This window comes from Haliotis rufescens, unplaced genomic scaffold (genome assembly GCF_023055435.1).
Source record: "Haliotis rufescens isolate VD_foot unplaced genomic scaffold, xgHalRufe1.0.p SCAF_4, whole genome shotgun sequence".
NCBI lineage: Eukaryota > Metazoa > Mollusca > Gastropoda > Lepetellida > Haliotidae > Haliotis > Haliotis rufescens.
This window is the reverse complement of record NW_025964112.1, coordinates 8123429-8137006: the sequence shown is the minus strand read 5'-3', so window position 1 is coordinate 8137006 and position 13578 is coordinate 8123429. Positions and strand designations below refer to the sequence as shown.

At 42.8% G+C, this 13578-nt stretch overlaps 2 protein-coding genes across 3 annotated transcripts in view; both read left to right on the top strand.

Annotated features, from left to right (window-relative positions):
• LOC124135857 (vacuolar protein sorting-associated protein 16 homolog) overlaps positions 1-9197 on the top strand; it is a 31483-nt gene extending 22286 nt beyond the window's left edge. Inside the window, exons 19-23 of one of the 2 annotated variants that reach the window (XM_046501487.2) lie at positions 2594-2671; positions 3780-3949; positions 4465-4561; positions 7179-7282; positions 7839-9197. In XM_046501487.2, coding sequence (XP_046357443.1) covers positions 2594-2671; positions 3780-3949; positions 4465-4561; positions 7179-7282; positions 7839-7980 — 591 coding nt within the window. In that variant the 3' untranslated portion in view covers positions 7981-9197. Of the gene's footprint in view, positions 1-2593; positions 2672-3113; positions 3751-3779; positions 3950-4464; positions 4562-7178; positions 7283-7838 lie in introns of those variants that run through there. The other variant, XM_046501488.2, reaches the window with a different exon arrangement.
• LOC125372437 (cysteine-rich, acidic integral membrane protein-like) lies at positions 8173-13570 on the top strand (the record flags this gene model as incomplete). The annotated part of the gene is made up of 3 exons (XM_048382466.1): positions 8173-8283; positions 10998-11041; positions 12919-13570. Coding segments are annotated over exons 1-3 (807 nt in total), but the record flags the coding sequence as incomplete, so codon positions are not given.
• Between the last annotated feature and the right edge of the window lie 8 nt (positions 13571-13578).

Below are 13578 nucleotides of genomic sequence, written 5' to 3'. Positions count from 1 at the left end.
CTTCGGCCTTTGTTTCCGGCACGTGCCATTTTCTTCGGCGCCAGTCGTATCTGGTTGCTTCAGGGTTGGACGCTGCTAATCAGGAGGTGCTCCTTTCGCAGCCTTGGTCTGCTCGGACCCTGTTTAATAACAAGATCCCTGGGGTTCTGAAGGAACAACAGGCCGCTGTGTCTGCCGAGGCCTCTCGGCACACACTGGATCTTGTGGGGTCCTTGCATAGGCGCCTGGGTGCCGCTCCGAAGCGGAGCGCGCCCCAGGATGCTGCGTCCGGCAGGCCTAAGGGGTCGGGTCCTTCTTCCTCCGGTCTCTTTTCGACTGTTTAACCTGATCTAAGATTTAGCTCACGCGGATACAGTGTTCTCATCCGCTGCGGCGATGAAATACCTATCCAGTGGGGCCGTTTGGAGTCACCAATCATTTTGGCATTGACGATTGAGCCTTACGGTATGCGCTTGACAGTGCTTTGGTATTCCTATAGGGTAACGCCTAGCTAGGTGCATGCGCATCGAGTGCTTCCGCCTTGGTGTTTACTTCCGCTGGTCGGAAGGAACGCTAGCAGTCAGGATTCGGGTTGTAGGTGCTCCCCACCACCTACTGTGGTAGTCAGCCTCGGTATAACAGTGGTAACGTATTACTTAATGTAATTTGTAGAATTTTCCTATTCGGAATATTCTATAAGTAATACGTTACCACTGGGCTGCTGCCCGCCCGTCCGTCCCCCGAGCACTTGCTCTCGCAGGAGACAAGAGTGAAGGGTGTCACATGGCAGCTAGGTGGCTACGCACGTGCTGCATGAGGTAATTGAGATCTCTGTGGTAGATTTCGCTATAGCAGCAGTTGTGGGAGACAACAGCCTCGGTATAACAGTGGTAACGTATTACTTATAGAATATTCCGAATAGGAAAATTCTACAATTTTCTGTGCTACATGTTGAACAATGAGGATGGCATCCTTTTTGTAAGTAGTTTTGAAAGGATGACCAAGTCATTAATCTAAGCTTGTCAGCACAGAGCATTATTTAACCCCGTGGCAGTTCTGTGATAGTGTATAAGCCAGTAAGGTACATGCTTGTCATGAGAGGATGAAAGGATGGATGGATGGATGGGCAGACTGAGTGACTTGGCTGATCGCATGTCATGGTACCCCCGGCGTGGAATGTTACTCATAATATCAACCACTGGTTTGTCGTAGCCTGAAGTTGCCAGCAGGTTTGTGATTTAATATTTGTTTTGTTTTTTAAAACAAAAAAACAAGCCAGCCCCGGGTTCGTTATTCAAAGTCTGTTTATTATACAAATACAGTTATATGGTCAAATACTCGTCTGACAGGTGTACCATTGTCCAAAAGCTGTTGAGTTTCAACAACTGTTGGGGCGGTCGTGTAGCCTAGTGGTTAAAGCATTCGCTCGTCACGCCGAAGACCTGGGTTCGATTCCCGACATGGGTACAATGTGTGAAGCCCATTTCTGGTGTCCCCCGCCGTGATATTGCTGGAATATTGCTAAAAGCGGCGTAAAACCATACTCACTCACTCACTTCAACAACTGTTTCGTTATTCAGTACTTTGAATAAAAATAAGCCAGCACTGGGTTCGTTATTCATTTAATGTCCAGCAATAAAAGATGTCTGTCTTTCAACAACTGTTTAATTATTCAGTACTGGACATAAACTGAATAATGAACCTGGTGCTGGCTTGGTTTTCGTTTTTCAAAAAATGAATAACGTAAGACGAACCCACTGCTAACTTCAGGCTGCTGTGGTTAGTCTTGTCCAGGCTTGAATCATACAGGGCCGCCATCATGTGGCTTGGATATTAATGAATGCAGCGTTAAGCAAGAAACAAACAAAACACAGAAAAGTGAAAGAGTATTAGATATTGGTATAAGAAAATCACAAGTTGGAGCTCCATGAACTCAGTGTATTGTTGAATGTGATGTTACTGTGTGGTCCAATTAGAATCCTCACCCTCTTACAGCAGTACACCATTTGTACACAGCTAGATTCGAAATATGGATAATTTTCATGGTCCAAGGATTTCAAGTTAACCAGTATGAACTGTTGGACTTACTTTTTTTTTTGTGGAAACTTCGGTGGCTGAGTTGGTTTGATGGCTGACTGTGTGCTGGTGATGAGGTGCCTCACTCTGACAGTCTGGGTTCGAATCCCGGACCCCAAAAGTGCTAGACTCTGTACTTTACTCCGAAAGGGTTTTCCCAAATATAACATTTGTTACATTTGACCACTTTCTAAATGGCATTGTGTGTTCATTGTTTTGGCCATTGGATCCGTGCCAATTTACAATCATCAGAAGGGTACTCAAAGTATGTTCCAGTTGTCGTACTTTCATTTTGTGGAAGCCGTGGTGGCTGAGTGGGCTAGATCGCTGACTTTTGTCTGCTGGCGATTAGGTGCCTCTCTCTGGTGGTGTGGGTTAGAATCCTGGATGGGACTCAACCCCCAAAAGTACTAGAATCTGTACTTTACAAAGAAAGTGTTATCCCAAATATGACATTTGTTGTATTGAGTAGTTGTGTTGTGGATACTGTTAGGTTCTTATTTGCAACTGTGTTCTAAGATCACCTGTGTCTCCACAGATGCTGGATGACAGATTGAAGCGACTGGAAGATGCTCAGAACTGCTACAGCAGGGCCAAGAATGACTTTGCTGCAAAGGTTTGTATTCCTAGAATTTGTTATTGGTCAGTATGTCAAACAGTCTACATGCAGCCGCTTACTCACTCAGTCGGGAATGAGGGGCGGTCGGGTAGCCTAGTGGTCAAAGCGATCGCTCGTCACGCCGAAGACCTGGGTTCGATTTCCCACATGGGTACAATGTGTGAAGCCCATTTCTGGTGTCCCCTGCCGTGATATTGCTGGAATATTGCTAAAAGTGGCGTAAAACCATACTCACTCACTCAGTAGGGAATGAGAGTATTTGACAGACATGACAAACCTATGTATAAGAAAACAGTGAGGACATAGTCAGTGGACTTACGATTCGATGGGCGGGTGTTAAAAGTCTAGACTTATTGTTGTTGTAATATTTGATTGCCTGTCAACTGTTACAGTGTACATTATTAACTGTTACACTGTACATGATGTCTTGTGTCTCCAGCAAACAGAGGACCAGATCTTGATGTTAACTGTTACACATTATGTCTTGTGTCCCCAGCAATCAGAGGACCAGATCTAGATGTTAACTGTTACACATGATGTCTTGTGTCCCCAGCAAACAGAGGACCAGATCTAGATGTTAACTGTTACACATGATGTCTTGTGTCCCCAGCAAACAGAGGTCCAGATCTAGCTGTTAACTGTTACACATGATGTCTTGTGTCCCCAGCAAACAGAGGTCCAGATCTAGCTGTTAACTGTTACACATTATGTCTTGTGTCCCCGGCAAACAAGAGGACCAGATCTAGATGTTAACTGTTACACGGCACATTATATCTTGTGTCCCCAGCAAACAGAGGAGAGATCTAGCTGTTAACTGTTACACGGCACATTATATCTTGTGTTCCCAGCAAACAGAGGACCAGATCTAGCTGTTAACTGTTACACTGCACATCATATCTTGTGTCCCCAGCAAACAGAGGACCAGATCTAGCTGTTAACTTTTACACTGCACATTATCATGATTATATCTTGTGTCTCCAGCAAACAGAGGACCAGATGTAGCTGTTAACTGTTACTCTGCACATTATATCTTGTGTCCCCAGCAAACAGAGGACCAGATGTAGCTGTTAACTGTTACACTGCACATTATATCTTGTACCCCCAGCAAACAGAGGACCAGATCAAGCTGCTCAAGTTCCAGCGGCGCCTCGAGGAGGAGCATAACAAGCCGTATGTGGACCTGTCCCTCCACCAGACCATCTACAAGCTGACAGTGGAGCAGATCAACAAGCCCGCGGAGCAGCTACGCAAGGAGTTCAAGGTTCCAGAGAAACGGTCAGCATCTTGTGACAGCAATGGTTTCAGCTTTTTGTGTGTTGATTATGATATGGCTTGGGCATGGGTCTTGTAATATAGACATGTATGTATTGTTTTTGCCCACTTGGCTTCAGCCTTGTGTCAGAATGATGACCTCCACAAACAGTGATGGACTGAGTACAATTTCAATGTGTAAGCAATATCATGTATAGAATGATTGTGCCAGACTCACCCTGATTAAGTTTCTAGGTTGTCAGCACCATTCCCATGCTGAGATTCACCAGAGGGTGAACATCTTCATCCCTTCGGACCTTCCTCCACCATCAAGCTGACATGCCGTGCTATAACTGGAATACTGTTCAAAGTGGTGTTAAACCAAACTTTCTATGCACTCACATGTATAGACAGATCAAACTAAATGACCCACAAAACATAAATATTAATGGCATAAGAAGTCACAAAAACAAAAGTATTTCTGGTATCCTACCACTGAGGATGTTTGCCGGTAAATGACCTGCTGCACCTCCCTGCAGGTACTGGCTGCTGCGTATCAACGCCCTGGCAGAGGCGGGAGACTGGGGCGAGCTGGAGAAGTTCTCACGGACCAAGAAGCCCCCTGTTGGTATGGAGGTGAGTGACATGCTTTATAACATAATCCCTACTCAATGATAATGTTCACCCTGCTTGACATAAGGGAGGTGGAGTACCCTGCTTGGCATAAGGGGGTTGGAGAACCCTGCTTGGCATAAAGGGTTGGTGTACCCTGCTTGGCATAAAGGATTGGAGTACCCTGCTTGGCATAAAGGGTTGGTGTACCCTGCTTGGCATAAAGGGTTGGAGTACCTGCTTGACATAAGGGAGTTGGAGTAACCTGCTTGACAAAAGGGGTTGGAATACCCTGCTTGGCATAAAGGGTTGGAAAACCCTGCTTGGCATAAAGGGTTGGAAAACCCTGCTTGGCATAAAGGGTTGGAAAACCCTGCTTGGCATAAAGGGTTGGAGTACCCTGCTTGACATAAGGGAGTTGGAATACACTGCTTGACAAAAGGGGTTGGAGTACCCTGCTTGGTATAAAGGGTTGGAAAACCCTGCTTGGCATAAGGGAGTTTGAGTACCCTGCTTGGCATAAGGTAGTTGGAGTACCCTGCTTGGCATAAGGGGGTGGAGTACCCTGCTTGGCATAAGGGAGTTGGAGTACCCTGCTTGATATAAGGGGGTTGGAGTACCCTGCTTGACATAAGGGAGTTGGAGTACCCTGCTTGGCATAAAGGGTTGGAGTACCTGCTTGACATAAGGGAGTTGGAGTACCCTGCTTGGCATAAAGGGTTGGAGTACCCTGCTTGATATAAGGGGGTTGGAGTATCCTGCTTGACATAAAGGAGTTGGAGTACCCTGCTTGGCATAAAGGGTTGGAGTACCCTGCTTGATATAAGGGGGTTGGAGTATCCTGCTTGACATAAAGGAGCTGGAGTACCCTGCTTGGCATAAAGGGTTGAAGTACCCTGCTTGGCATAAGGGAGTTTGAGTACCCTGCTTGGCATAAGGGAGTTCGAGTACCCTGCTTGGCATAAGGGAGTTGGAGTACCCTGCTTGGCATAAGGGAGTTTGAGTACCCTGCTTGGCATAAGGGGTTGGAGTACCCTGCTTGGCATAAGGGGGTGGAGTACCCTGCTTGGCATAAGGGAGTTGGAGTATCCTGCTTGGCATAAAGGGTTGGAGTTCCCTGCTTGATATAAGGGGGTTGGAGTACCCTGCTTGACATAAGGGAGTTGGAGTACCCTGCTTGATATAAGGGGGTTGGAAAACCCTGCTTGGCATAAGGGAGTTGGAGTACCCTGCTTGGCATAAAGGGTGGAGTACCCTGCTTGATATAAGGGGGTTGGAAAACCCTGCTTGGCATAAGGAAGTTGGAGTACCCTGCTTGGCATAAAGGGTGGAGTACCCTGCTTGGCATAAGGGAGTTGGAAAACCCTGCTTGACATAAGGGGGTTGGAAGCAAGTCAAGCAATCCAGAACTTAGCCAAACAAGACAAGTAAAGGACGTTTGTAAGAAATTAAGAAAGTTGACAAGTGATTGGCTCAATCAAACCCACATATTTTCATTGTCAAGGCCAAGCTTGTTCACCTTCTACCATCTACCTAAGGCCACACTTTTTTCATTTTATGTTTCACAGATTTATTCCACATGTTCCACACTAGGTCGGTTGAAATAAAAATAAATAGCTATGTAAATCATTTATTTATTTATGAGAAAGTCATTCTGCCGTGGAGTTAAAACTGCAGCTGGCTTCTTGAATCACTCATAGTGAAGGAGACATCAAATTTATACATAACATTTCATATTGCATCAGGGCTATATTACGAGAGGGAGACATAATAAAAATATATCTTTTTCTGTTTAATTTATTTCTTTTCCAGCTGCTTTACAGTAGGGGTGGCAGGCCTGTGAAATGAAAAATAAAAAATGTGTGGCCTAAGTTATCTGCTTGCCAGTTGTCTGGATGTCAGGTGTCGTTGCAGGCCAAAACTGGGGGAATGATGGGTTGGAACTGGTTATCAGTAACCTATGTTGTAGGGCTGGGACGGGTAACGCGGGTACTTGGGTCGGGTGGGTACTGACTAGGACCCGGGTACCCACAGGACTACCCGGACCCATGGTTAGTCACGTAATATATTGTTTAATGACAAAAAGTATCTAATACTCTATGTTTAAACTACAAGTCACTAATGTTCGCAGTTCTTCCTGACTACTACGCCCATTCCTTCTGACTTTTATATGTTTGAATAAAAATAAAACTTCAGTCAACTTCACTGTATACACCAGATCGTTTCATACATGTATCTAAACACATTTTACCAGAGCTACAGTCAAACTTTTCCCAATCAGACAGTTTGTACCTACCTCTTGAGACCTACAGCGGTACCCGGGTAGGGTCGGGTAATAGTGGGGTGGGTACCCGGGTAGTAAATTTGGACTCGTCCCAGCCCTACTATGCTGGTCGTAAGAGGTGACTAAATGGATCGGGTGGTCAGGCTCATTGACTTGGTTGATGGCATGTCAACGTACCCCAACAATGTGGATCATTGCTCATTACATCAATCACTGGATTGTCTAGTCCGAACATGATTATTTACAGGCCTCTGTCATGTAGCTGGAATATACACTGAGTGTGGTATTAAACAACAAACACACTCATCACACAGCCCTCCAGTGTCCCTGCCTCTAATTGTACTGTATATATTCCAGGTATTTGTTGAAGCTTGTGTCAAACTACACAACAAGCAAGAAGCTCACAGATATATGAACCGGGTCACTCCAGACAAGAAGGTCAAGTGTCTCATCAAACTGGGGTCAGTACTTTTGCGATATTGAGAGGACGTGTTTTATCTGTTAATATTGCGACTTGTGGATGATGATGAAAGATGTCAGATTTTACCGGTATACATGCATAACATGAGTATTTAAAGAATTTTATTTATACTATTTATGTGAAATTTGCTCAATTTGTCATTGGCCAGAGGATGTCATATAAGATGTTACCCATTGTCTGTCTATCTATCTGTCCATCAAGTCTCGCTTTTGTCAAAAGGGATTTTTGTTAGGACATATAACATATGTTAGGATATATATATATATATGTATGTATTGCAATTTGTATCATAATACAGCTCTCTGTATGGCAATATATTGCAGTACTATTTATGTGCCATACGCCCACCCTAACATAACATAATCTAGTTTGATCATGTGACTTGGTATCATACAGATCATTGGTGGTTTTGCCCAAAAGTAGCCAAATCAACCAGACTCCGTGATTCAGCTGAAAGATTCCTCCAAGCCTTTGTGGGTGACGGCTGATGATATTGGGAGCTTACCAAAAGTAGCATCATCATTTCTGTGTTGCAGGAACCTGAAGGCAGCTGCTGAAGCAGCATTTGAGAACCGAAATGAGGACGAGCTGAACACAGTGCTGTCTCGTGTCAGCCTTGCGGACAAACAGTTGGCGGAGTCCATCCGCGCCATGAGGAACGAACTGGGCAAGAAGTAAAGACACTTCTCTACTCAACTCTTCTGGGAAACATCAAGCATAATGTACACTATACAGCATTGAACAAACAGTATGTTGATAATCAACCAGTGATTTGGGGAATACATGACACTTTTAATGGATAGTAACTTCTTTTAAAAGAAGTTGCTATCCATAAAAAGTGTCATGTGTACATGTTCTTCCAACTTCTAAATGCTAATCAAAGACTTCAGTGATTTGGTATCCTTCATCATTGGTTCTCACAGTCACAAGGTCTACAGTAGCAGGCTAGACGCAATGATGCAGGACTTCAGTGTTCAATCTGTTAGTCTATGGGAGTGGACATAATTAAGCCCTGCCTGCTTCACTGGCTTAAAAACAGCAATGTATCAAATTTATGCCCATGGGCTTAAGTTGAATTATTATTTTGATGACCACTGTGAGTGAATGTTTAATAATGCATGTTGAACTTGAGCCGGTTGCACACTGAGTACTGATCAAGACTTCCACAGTGACAAGACGTTACCCTCATCACCTCATGAAGGCCATGTACTGGAGACTTGTGACAATTTAAGCTAATGTCAGATTTTTTGTCATGTGACACATCCTTGTTTTTGAGTGAGAGAGTATGGTTTTACGCTGCTTTTAGCAATATTCCAGCAATATCACAGCGGGGGAAAGGAAATGAGCTTCACACATGGTATCTGAACCCCGTTATTCAGGTAACGAGCTAACGCTTTAAGTACTAGGCTACCCCACTGCCCTCCTTTTTTTTAAGCCTAGGGCTTTAATATGAGTGAATTATTATCAGCAAAGATGGGTAAAACTCATAAATAAGCCCAGGGCTTAAATCTGTACATTGCATGTATTGAGTGATAGGAAGCACAGGGAAGACCCAGGTTCAGTTCCATCTTGGACACATTGTGAAGCTGATTCTTGTCTCCCACCATACTAAAGCTGCAATTTACTAACCCAAAGTCAGATTTCTGAACCCTATAAGAATGAGTGAGTGAATGTGTCATCACATATGCAGTGTTAAAGCTATTTTTGCATTGTTTCAAAGAAGAACTTTGTAAGAATAGATCCTTGTTTGAATAGGCCTTCAGCATCCTAGCTTGCTGTAAAACGCGACTATGCTTGTCGTAAGGGGCGACTAACAGGATCGGGTGGTCCGGCTTGCTGACTTGGTTCATACATGTCATCGTATCCCAATTGGGTAGATTGATGCTCATGATGTCAATCACTGGATTGTCTAGTCCAGACTTGATTATTAACAGACCGCCATCATGTAGCTGGAATATTGCTGAGTGAGACGTTATGCAACAAACAAACAAACAAACAAACAAAGATTATGATCCTTGATCAGCGCGATACCCATGCTCTTGGGTTTACCAAAGTGTTACATGTGTGTCATCTGGGTCAGCTGCGTTTCCTTGCAGACGCACTGCAATATAACTGAAGTGTTGTTCAAAGTGGTGTTAAGACCCTTGAAGATCCAATCTCATTAAAATCAGATCTAAGTTCTCGCTGCCGCAAAACAAAGATCTGAGGACATCCCATTACGGCTCACGTCAGAACGACCTTTCGCGAACTTTGACCGACCACTGGAATGACTAAAAAGAAGTCAACTTCAGCCAATTAGAAATCAGCTTTCTCGAGCTTTAGAACACTCGTTTCAACCTGGCGACTTCCATTTCAGACTACACTTGAAAAATATGTTGACACAGTTCTCGATTAAAATTTTGAAAACTGAACAAACGAACATTCCAGAATGTCTAATATATGGTTGGGATTGTATGACAGTGTTTACCACTTACTGTGCAACGCCTCCTCTGTTCAAATGTTTATCCCACGGAAGTGAGAGACAGACGATAATTTTGACGGAATCAGTAGTGGACTGCAACTGTCATTCGGAATACCCTGTGTTAACGTTTTCATGGTTGCATGATTAGAAAACACATTCCGACTGTCACTTTCACGATCTGGTAAGCTACGCTTTGATTGAGCAGATGAAAGGGCGTTCTGACGTGACCTGTAATGGGATGTCTTCAGATCTTTGTTTAGCGATAGCAAGAACTAAGATCTGCTTTTAATGAGATTGTGTGAAGATCCGGGGTAGAATAGTCTTCAGCAACTCATGCTTGCCATAACTGGCGACTATGGTTGTCGTAAGAGGCGACTAACAGGATCGGGTGGTCAGGCTTGCTGATTTGGTTGATGCATGTCATCGTGTCCCAATTGCATGGATCGATGCTCATGATATCAATCACTGGATTGTCTGGTCCAGACTCAATTATTTACAGACTACCATCGTATAGCTGGAATATTGCTGCGTGCGGCGTTAAACAACAAACCAACTACAACAACAAAGTGGTGTTAAACCCAAATTCCTGACATAGACTTAACATTGGTGTGAATCCTTAATGCTTCGGCTGAAAATTTCTCTTAAATGGTGCAGCCCATTTTCCCCTGTTACTCTTTCACCTTTATGCTAGATGTCAGCATAAGAAAGTTTTTATGACATTGAAATGTTTTCATGTGTATATTGACATTAAACCTGCAAAACAACCACCATTCCGGACTGTATGAATTTCAGTTGTGATTTGTTTAAATCAAAAACTGTAAAAGACACCGACGCATTGTTTGAGTGCTGCTAAATCAAATATATTATGATTGAGAGGACATTGTTAAATGTCTTGTGTAAAGTTAGTGCTGAGTATTTATTTGTGTTGTTTCAGCAGACAGGGTGTTTGTTAGACTTGTTATGATATGCCCGTGTAAATATACAACAGTGCAATATAAATAAAGATTCAGACGGATACAGTTTTTGGTTTTTTTGCTTTTGTTTTTTCATGAGAAAATTGATTTAAGGTCTGTGAATGTTATTTGAAATTTGTGATTTTAATGGAGGTTGACAGATATATTTTATATTTATTTACTAGAACCAGGTGAAAAGTATCTCTTCCTTAACTATATCTTCATGCGTTTGGCTTCTCTCAGTGTCTGGAATACAGTTATGTCAATACTTCAAATAATAGTTTGGAATTGTTTGTACGGATGATGATGATGATGATGATGATATTTTTTTTAGATTAATAGTTTTCTAAAATAGGCCATTTTTTTAAAATATATATACAAAAGAGAGTTTGTCCATAATAATTATTTCTATATTTGTTTTGACCATTGAACCCAATCCAGACCCAGACCCCATATTTTTTACAAAATATTCTTTAAGCCAAGTCATAAAAACTTTCTCGTATAAAATTGTTCAAATATTTATGCAATTTAATGATAACAACAACCTCGGTTTCACTGGGAGGGGGACCTCCTCCGTGGTCTAGTGGTAGAGCGTCCGCCCGGAGAGCGGAAGGTCCGGGGTTCGATCCCCGGGGGCGTCAGACCAAAAGACGTTAAAAGATGGTACTTGTTGTTACCCTGTCTGGCACTCGGCATTAAGGGGCTAAAACAAGGACTGGTCGTCTCGGAGTCAGTATACTGTGTCTGAGTGGGGTATTCATGTTAAACTGCATGGTATCTCAGTGAGCTAGCACTATAAATCGGCATCAGTCCAGACTAGTACAAGAAGCCACACAAACACACACACGTACATGCACGTCGCTTTATAAGTGCAATAATCTTGGACGCGACGTTAAACCCCATTTCACCTCACCTCACCGTCACTGGGAGGGACGTGAAAAGCATTTTGTGCAGGACATACAATCTGTTGAGACCTGGGCCCAGTTTCATACCAAGTTATTTGTGCTTTGAAGGATGTGTATGTAAGAGTATGTGACTGACGACAAATGTAGACAGATACTGCTTCCTGAAACAGTCAGATAATGTGTCCAGACCACCCCATTTTGATATTAACTGACCAATTCCTTCTCTCCCCAACTGTATCTTACATAATGGTGGCAATCCTCTGTATTTAATCCCTTGTTGGGCTGTCTTGGTGGGACACAGTAGCCAATGATTGCCATGACGGGTCATGTATTAGACCTGGGGAATGCTTTGGATGTTATTCAACGGGGGGGTGGGGGGGTGGGGGGCACCAGTGGTCCAGTCATCTAAGGCGCCACAATTCGCTGAGCAGAGTTGCATCCCTTGGGCATGCCAGAAACCTATGATTATGGGTTCGAATCCTGATTCGCCCCGAATTATGTTTCTAGGTTTGTCAGCACCATACCCATGCTTGTGGATTTCACCAAAGTGGCAAATGTCTAAGACCTGCAACACACCATGATGTAACTGGAATACTGTTAAAAGCAGAGTTAAACCCAACTCAATCGTTACTAAACAAGGTTGTCAGCAGTTAAGGGGAGACAACTCATACAATCGCTACTGTCGTAAAGTTATGATAGCCCATTGGTGTGTGGTTGTTGGGCTGTGTTATGTGCCTTAGACAGGCCAGGATCTGCTGGTAGTAACAGCACCATACCCACACTCAAAGGTTTCACCAGAATTTTATGACACCTACAACATACATCCATCCAGATATGTACATACGTCGAAACAACTATTGTATGTCTGTGTTAAATAACTGAATCACTATAGCTGATTGTAGCATTAAGATTTCAAGCCTTAGCCCAGTTTTGATGTAGATCCCGTAAATTATACATAGAAACAGGTCGATATGTTGGAACACCAAGAGAAGAAAGAACTTGTGATGTATGTAAGTATGGATATGTAGGAAATGTGTATCACTTGTTGCTGTTTGTGAGGCTTATGCAGATCTGCGTCAAATGTATCTTCACAAGAAATACTAAGTACATCCCACCTTACAGAAATATAGCATACTAATGTCTGTTGATAACACTGACGTTGTTAAGCATGAGGCAGTGTTTGTACTTCATGCAATGCAATTCAGAAACAATAGTGTTAGTGTGCAATTCAAAAACCGCCAGCTAGTGGGCTTTGTAGCTTACACTGTATGGGCCAATGGCCTGCATCCATGCTGGATAAAGATGATGATGATTGTGATGATGATGATCATAATGATGATTGTGGTGATGATCATAATGGTGATTGTGATGATTGTGGTGATGATCATAATGATGAGTGTGATGATGATGATGATTGTGATGATGATTGTGGTGATGATGATCATAATGATGATTGTGATGATGATGATCATAATGATGATTGTGATGATGATTGTGGTGATGATGATCATAATGATGATTGTGATGATGATGATGATCATAATGATGATTGTGATGATGATGATCATAATGATGATTGTGGTGATGATCATAATGGTGATTGTGATGATTGTGGTGATGATCATAATGATGAGTGTGATGATGATGATGATTGTGATGATGATTGTGGTGATGATGATCATAATGATGATTGTGATGATGATGATCATAATGATGATTGTGATGATGATTGTGGTGATGATGATCATAATGATGATTGTGATGATGATGATGATCATAATGATGATTGTGATGATGATGATCATAATGATGATTGTGGTGATGATCATAATGGTGATTGTGATGATTGTGGTGATGATCATAATGATGAGTGTGATGATGATGATGATTGTGATGATGATTGTGGTGATGATGATCATAATGATGATTGTGGTGATGATGATCATAATGATGATGT